The following is a 7,054-nucleotide window of genomic DNA, read 5'->3' as shown; positions in this document are numbered from 1 at the left end:
CTTACCCCACCTCATGGCCTCTTGCATGTCAGCGCCATCACCATCGTCATGCCACGTGCTGTGTCTCAGAGCCTGTTCCCTCCTAGTTTAAGATCTTTGAGAAACCATGTCTTTTCATCTCTGTATCCTCAAAGTCTGGCTGATCCAGTCCGGTATATAGCAGGTCTGCTAAATTGTTGTTAAACTGCCTTAATTTCGATAGATGAAGCAAGCAGAGCCAGGAGAAGTTGGGGAGATCAGCTAAGATCACTGGGCAGTCAGGTGCTGATCCACGTCCAAACTTCTGAACCAGGGAGGCATACAAGATGCTTTAGTGACTTACATGTGTGTGCCATTTTTATTTGTCTCCAACACCCACCCTATGTTGGATGCCATCTCAATTCTTGTGTATTGAGAATGAGTCTTTTATCTAAGCTCATTAAAACAGAAATTCCATCCATATTTACTTCAAAAGACTCAAAAATACAATTTAATAGAATACTTAATATGAATTTCACAGGCACCAAAGTTTACAGCTGTTGAGGATGAGGTCACACTGGCCCAACTAAAGTCATGTCACCTCTCTCACATCGTAGCATTCTTTTATCCTTGTTTTACACTCTTAAGAGATAGCATAAAGAAGAAAATCAAAACCCAGAAAAGGTTTGCTGTAATTACTCCAATAATTTCCTTCAGTGAAAATCTCTTATCACTATGATTTTAGTGATAGAGGAACAAGCAGAGCTCTCACGTGGGGCTGAGTGCCCACTACTAAAGGGCAGAGGCTGCCGCCAGGCCACCAAGGCCCATCTGGCCAGGCAAGGCCACCCAGAGCCCTCACGTTTACTCCAAACGGCCATTCTTGAGCCAGCTGGGTTGGGTCCCACCCCTTCTGGCTTGCACCACCACAAAGAAAACCTCAAGAATATCTGCTTTGCCGTTTTTTTTTTTTTTTTTTTTTTTGCAGACAGAGTCTCGCTCTGTCACCAGGCTGGAGTGCAGTGGTGTGATCTCGACTCACTGCAACCTCCGCCTCCTGGGTTCAAGCGATTCTTCTGCCTCAGCCTCCCGAGTAGCTGGGACTACAGGCACGCACCACTACGCCCAGCTAATTTTTATATTTTTAGTAGAGATGGGATTCCACCATGTTGGCCAGGATGGTCTCGATCTCTTGACCTTGTGATCCGCCCGCCTCGGCCTCCCAAAGTGCTGGGACTACAGGCGTAAGCCACTGCGCCCGGCTGCCTTTTTTTTTTAAAAAAAGGAGAAAAGTAACAATAAACAATAGCCTTAAGAAAAAACAAGAAGCAACACAGATCATATGGGAAGCACAACTTTCTCAGCCAAGTAGCCCAAATTATCACAAATAATCCTACCAAGAATACACCTAATACTGGAGGGGAAAGAATGCTTACACAAAACTGTTGTTTGCTTTGAAGCTTTGAATAAGTTCCAAGTTTTTATATTTCACAATTTATATACTTTATTACAGTCCACAGTCTGCTAAATAAAAGCAGTAACAAGATATTTCACAAACTATTGTACAAATTAAGTCTTATGAATTTAATCTCATAAAAAATTAGGTGCATAGTCACACTGGCTAACCTAAAAATGCTATTTTATCTACAGCCTAAAATAAGAGGCAGTTCCAACACTAAAAATTAATCCCAGTTTTTTTTTTTTTACATGTTTTACAAAAAAAAGTTTGTGCTCTTAATCAAAAAGATCGAGGCCAATTCAGCATGTAAAAAATAAATTTTACAAAGAACCCCAGATAATATTTTTCAAATACACTTTTATTTTCTTTTTTTCCTTCCTCACATACAGAACTTCTCCACATACCACATTTCTTGCAGCTATAAAGTCACTTGATGTTGGCCGGGTACCATTTTATCCCTAAAACTCTGTTGACATCAAAATATGACAGTTGTTATATCCATAAAATATTTACATAGCACGGCATATTAAGCTTTAGACACTTGGCAATTAAACCACATAAAAAGAGGACAAGACCCCCATCCTACATGTTTGGAATCAGGTGTTCACCGGTCCCTATCTGGCGACTGTACACTGGTTCAAAGGGCAGCAGAGGCAACAGGCAGTTACTTCAGAGGACACTGAACACTATGATCTGGAAGCACGTTATGATGTAACCCAATGTCATGTACCACACACCTTTCTCCAAGGTGGTCTCATAATTCTAGAATGGAAGGTCCAGCTGTTACAAAATGAAGACAGACAACACAACATTTACTCTGTGGAGACATCCTACTCATACTATGCACGTGCTGTGATTTTGAACATAACTCGTCCCAAAAACTTGTCACGATCATCCTGACTTTTTAGGTTGGCTGATCCATCAATCTTGCACTCAACTGTTACTTCTTTCCCAGTGTTGTTAGGAGCAAAGCTGACCTGAACAGCAACCAATGGCTGTAGATACCCAACCTGGCAATAAAAGGAAAATATATTAATTCAAACTCTATGGAAACTTAATACTTCTCTCTACCAGGAATTGGCTTATTCTGTAAATTTTCTTTTTGAGACTGTTGCCCAGGCTGCAGTGCAGTGGTGCAATTATGGCTCATTGAAGCCTCAACCAATCCTCCCACCTCAGTTTCCTAAGTAGCTGGGACTACAGGCACATGCCGCCACAGCCCACTAATTTTTAAATTTTTTTGTAGAGACAGGGTCTCCCTCCCCAGGCTAATCTCAAACTCCTCGCTTCAAATGGCCCTTCCACCTCACCCTCCCAAAGTGCTGGGATTACAGGTGTGAGCCACCATACGTGGCTTGTAAATTAAAAAAAAAATTTAGCTCTATTATTTTCTTTCTCTGCATTCTTTTTAATTTTTTGGAGCTGTAAGTCCATACCTGTAATTACTGATAAAAATGTTGACTGGGTGTGACAGCTCATGCCCCTGAGCTCAAGTGATCCTCTTGCCTTGTCCTCCCAGAATGCTAGGATTACAGGTGTGAGCCACCACACCCGGCCTATTATCATTATTATTATTAATTTTTTTGTGAGGCAGAGTCTTGCTCTGTTGCCCAGGCTGGAGTGCAGTGGCACGATCCTGGCTCACTGCAACCTCTGACTCCCAGGTTCAAGTGATTCTCCTGCCTCAGCCTCCCAAGTAGGTGGGATTACAGGCACCCGCTATCACGCCCAGCGAACTTTTGTATTTTTAATAGATGGGGTTTCACCATGTTGGCCAGGATAGTCTCGATCTCCTGACCTCGTGATCTGTCCACCTTGGCCTCCCAAAGTGCTTGGGAATATATAGGCATGAGCCGCCACACCCGACCCTTATCATTATTTTTTAATATTCTTTTTTGAAATGGAGTATGTTGCCCAGGTTGGAATGCAGTGGTACCATCTCAGCTCATTGCAACCTCCACCTCCCAGGTTCAAGCGATTCCCCTGCCTCAGCCTCCCATGTAGCTGGAATCACAGGTGCCCACCACCATACCCAGCTAATTTTTTTATTTTTAGTAGAGACAGGGCTTTGCCATTGCTACTAAAGTTGGCCAGGCTGGTCTCGAACTCCTGACCCCAGATGATCCACCTACCTCGGCCTCCCAAAGTGCTGGGATTACAGGCGTGAGCCACTGCACCTGGCCTTTTTTTTTTTTTTTTTTTTTGAGACATTGCATTCTGTTGCCAGGCTGGAGTGCAATGGTGCAATCTTGGCTCACTGCAACCTCTGCCTTCCTGGTTCAAGTGATTCTCCTGCCTCAGCCTCCTGGGTAGCTGGGATTACAGGAGTGTGCCACCATGGTCAGCTAATTTTTGTATTTTTAGTAGAGACAGCGTTTCACCATGTTGGTCAGGCTGGTCTCGAACTCCTGACCTCGTGATCCACCTGCCTCGGCCTCCCAAAGTGCTGGGATTACAGGCATGAGCCACTGTGCCCGGCCCCAGCCTTACTTTTTAATATTCTATAATCTTGATTTTAATTTACCTTTTCATCTGTAAATTGTTTAAGAGACAGTTTCCACTTGTCCCTCCCCCCATATAGAAGGGTCTTTTAAATAATTTTTAGTTGTAATGTATTTCTACTTTATGGAACTTAAAAGATTTTATTATTTATTTATTTATTTATTTTGAGACGGAGTTTTGCTCTTGTTCCCCAAGCTGGAGTGCAGTGGCACAATCTTGGCTCACTGCAACCTCTGCCTCCCGGGTTCAAGGGATTCTCCTGCCTCAGCCTCCTAAGTAGCTGGGATTACAGGCATGTGCCCCCATGCCCGGCTAATTCTGTATTTTTAGTAGAGACAGGGTTTCTTCATGTTGGTCAGGCTGGTCTCGAACTCTCCACCTCAGGTGATCCACCTGTCTCAGCCTCCCAAAGTGCTGGGATTACAGGCGTGAGCCACCGTGCCAGGCAGTAACGAGCTTTTTAATTTTCTCCCCACATGATACTTATTGATGACAGAGGAAAAAAAGTATATTGTAGAAACCTGGCTGATACCACCTTAACCAAGGAATCAAGGCAGTATCACCATTAACGGAACGAAATGATACCATGTCCCTCCTGACACTCTGAGAACTCAACATTTCTTTTGAGGCACTCATGCCAAAATGCACAACCTATATTTAATCATGAGAAACCACCAAACTCCAACTAATGAACATAAAATAAGCCATAAAAGGCCCGTACTTATTTTTGAAGAGTACAAAGCCATGAAACAGACTGAGGAAATATTCCTGATTATAGGATGCTAAACATGTTAACAGTGTGACATCTGGGATCAGGAAAACACTTGTCTTTCACTATAAAGAGTATTACTGGAACAATTGATGGATTTTCAACAAAGTCTACAGATTCATAAGAGTACTATATGTTAACTTCCTTTGTTAACTGTACTACTGTCTTTGTTTTCTGTTGCTTATAACACAATACTTGAAACTGGGTAATTTATAAAGAAAGGAATTTATTTCTTACAGTTAATGGAGGCTGAGAAGGCCAAGATCAAGGAGCTGCATCTGGTGAGAACCTTCTTTGCTGCTGGGTACTTTCAACAGAGTCCCGAGGTGGTGCAAGGCATCACGTGGCCAGGGGGCTGAGCATGCTAACCTGCTAGCTCAGGTCTCTCTTCCTCTTCTTATAAAGCCGCTAGTCCCACTCCTATGATAACTCATTAGTCCACTAACCTATTTTTTTTTTTTTTTTTTTTGAGATAGAGTCTTGCTTTGTTGCCCAGGCTGGAGTGCAATGGTGCAGTCTTGGCTCACTGCAATCTCTGCCTCCCAGGTTGAAGCGATTCTCCTGCCTCAGCCTCCCGAGTAGCTGGGATTACATGCACCCACCACTATGCCCGGCTAATTTTTGTATTTTCAGCAGAGACAGGGTTTCACTATGCTAGTCAGGCTGGTCTAGAACTCCTGACCTCAGGTGATCTGCCCGCCTCGGCCTCCCAAAATGCTGCGATTGCAGGCGTGAGCCACCACACCCGGCCGCAATGAGCTTTTGATTTTTTTCTTTTTTGAGACAGAGTCTCGCTCTGTTGCCCAGGCTGGAGTGCAGTGGCACAATCTCGGCTCACTGTAACCTCCGACTCCCAGGTTCATGCCAGTCTCCTGCCTCACCCTCTCGAGCAGCTGGGACTACAGGTGCCTGCCACCACGCCCAGCTAATTTTTTGTAATTTTTAGTAGAGACGGGGTTTCACCATGTTAGCCAGGATGGTCTTGATCTCCTGACCTCGTGATCTGCCCGACTCGGCCTCCCAAAGTGCTGGGATTACAGGTGAGCCATCGCGCCTGGCCTTGATTTTCTTTTCATTTATTTTTTTGGTGGGGGAAACAGAATCCCATTCTGTCACCCAGCCTGGAGTGTGGTGGTACAATCTTGGCTCACTGCAACCTCCACCTCCTGGGTTCAAGTGATTCTCCTGCCTCAGCCTCCCAAGTAGCTGGGACTACAGGCACATGTCACCACGCCCAGCTAATTTTTGTATTTTTAGTAGAGAGGGGGTTTCGCCAAGTTGGCCAGGCTGGTCTCAAACTCCTGACCTCAGGTAATGCACCCGCCTTGGCCTTTCAAAGTGCTGTGATTACAGGAGTAAACCACCGCAACCGGCCTTGATTTTCTTTTTAAGTACTTTTCTACTTTCTCTACATAAGCACCTACTACTACCTCTATAATGAAAAAGAAAATGATATTTTAGAAATAATCATCTAACTTTAACGTATCTGCTTGGGTTCTGTGTTCTGAATTGTAAATGTGGGAACTCCATTTACCATCACCATTAAAATAAAACAAAACCTGAATAGATGACGCACAAATTAAACAGGGCTGGCGTCTACCTACCCCAGACAAGTGGTACGTCAACACATGCTCCAGCTTCCCAAAAGAGTAATCACCACATAAGAACTTCTCAATACTTACATGCAGTTTTTTCCCATAATATGGGAAATATTTTAAGTCTATCATTCCATTATGAGGATAAACTGCTACATTTGGTATATCTTCATTCTGAAGTTGAAAACAAAAGAAATCCTCTTTAGGTCACAAAAAGAATTTGTAAAAACTATGTTTATAATTCAAGGAATATCAATCATGAACAGTTTGCAGAAACTACAATGCTGCTCCAACTATATTATCATTACAAGTGTATTTCTGAGAAGAAGCTTGCTCATCTTGATTGCAAATATTATCTAACTAACCCCTTCTACATGAACTATCCTGATACTTACACTTCCAGATACACTCTATACTCTCATGAGAGTCCCTTCTTAATTATAGCCAGTTCCACTCATGTACTCCTGTAAAATCTTATCTGCCCTCCAAATACCAAATGCCAGCCTTTCTACCTACTAACAGCAGGAATGCACCAGCAGGTTTAGGACTGATGTTTTCCTGAAATGAATAAAATGCTGTGCTTCCAGACTGGAAAGCAACAGCCACCACAAGGTGCCAACCTAGAATGCAGCACTCAGGCCTGGGAGATAGCAGGTGTGAGTTTCATGTGATTAATAACCAGAACTGCAACCAGAGGGGAAGCATGAAGGAAAATTTAAGGTACTACAAGCAAAACTCTCCTCGACAAATTTAAATACTGTATCAGGAATA

General features: G+C 43.3%; 1 protein-coding gene across 2 annotated transcripts in view; it reads right to left on the bottom strand.

Moving 5' to 3' along the window:
- Positions 1-1,759: 1,759 nt before the first annotated feature.
- Positions 1,760-7,054, bottom strand: part of ATP1B3 (ATPase Na+/K+ transporting subunit beta 3) — a 51,663-nt gene continuing 46,368 nt past the window's right edge. The window contains exons 6-7 of one of the 2 annotated variants that reach the window (XM_034957526.3): positions 6,371-6,457; positions 1,760-2,427 (exon numbers count right to left, since the gene is read on the bottom strand). In XM_034957526.3, the coding sequence (XP_034813417.1) occupies positions 2,257-2,427; positions 6,371-6,457 (258 nt within the window). In that variant the 3' untranslated portion in view covers positions 1,760-2,256. The remainder of the gene's footprint in view (positions 2,428-6,370; positions 6,458-7,054) is intronic. The other variant, XM_055110572.2, reaches the window with a different exon arrangement.

Source organism: Pan paniscus, chromosome 2 (assembly GCF_029289425.2).
Source record: "Pan paniscus chromosome 2, NHGRI_mPanPan1-v2.0_pri, whole genome shotgun sequence".
Taxonomy (NCBI): domain Eukaryota; kingdom Metazoa; phylum Chordata; class Mammalia; order Primates; family Hominidae; genus Pan; species Pan paniscus.
The sequence above is the reverse complement of the archived record's forward strand: the minus strand, read 5'-3'. Positions and strand labels throughout refer to the sequence as shown.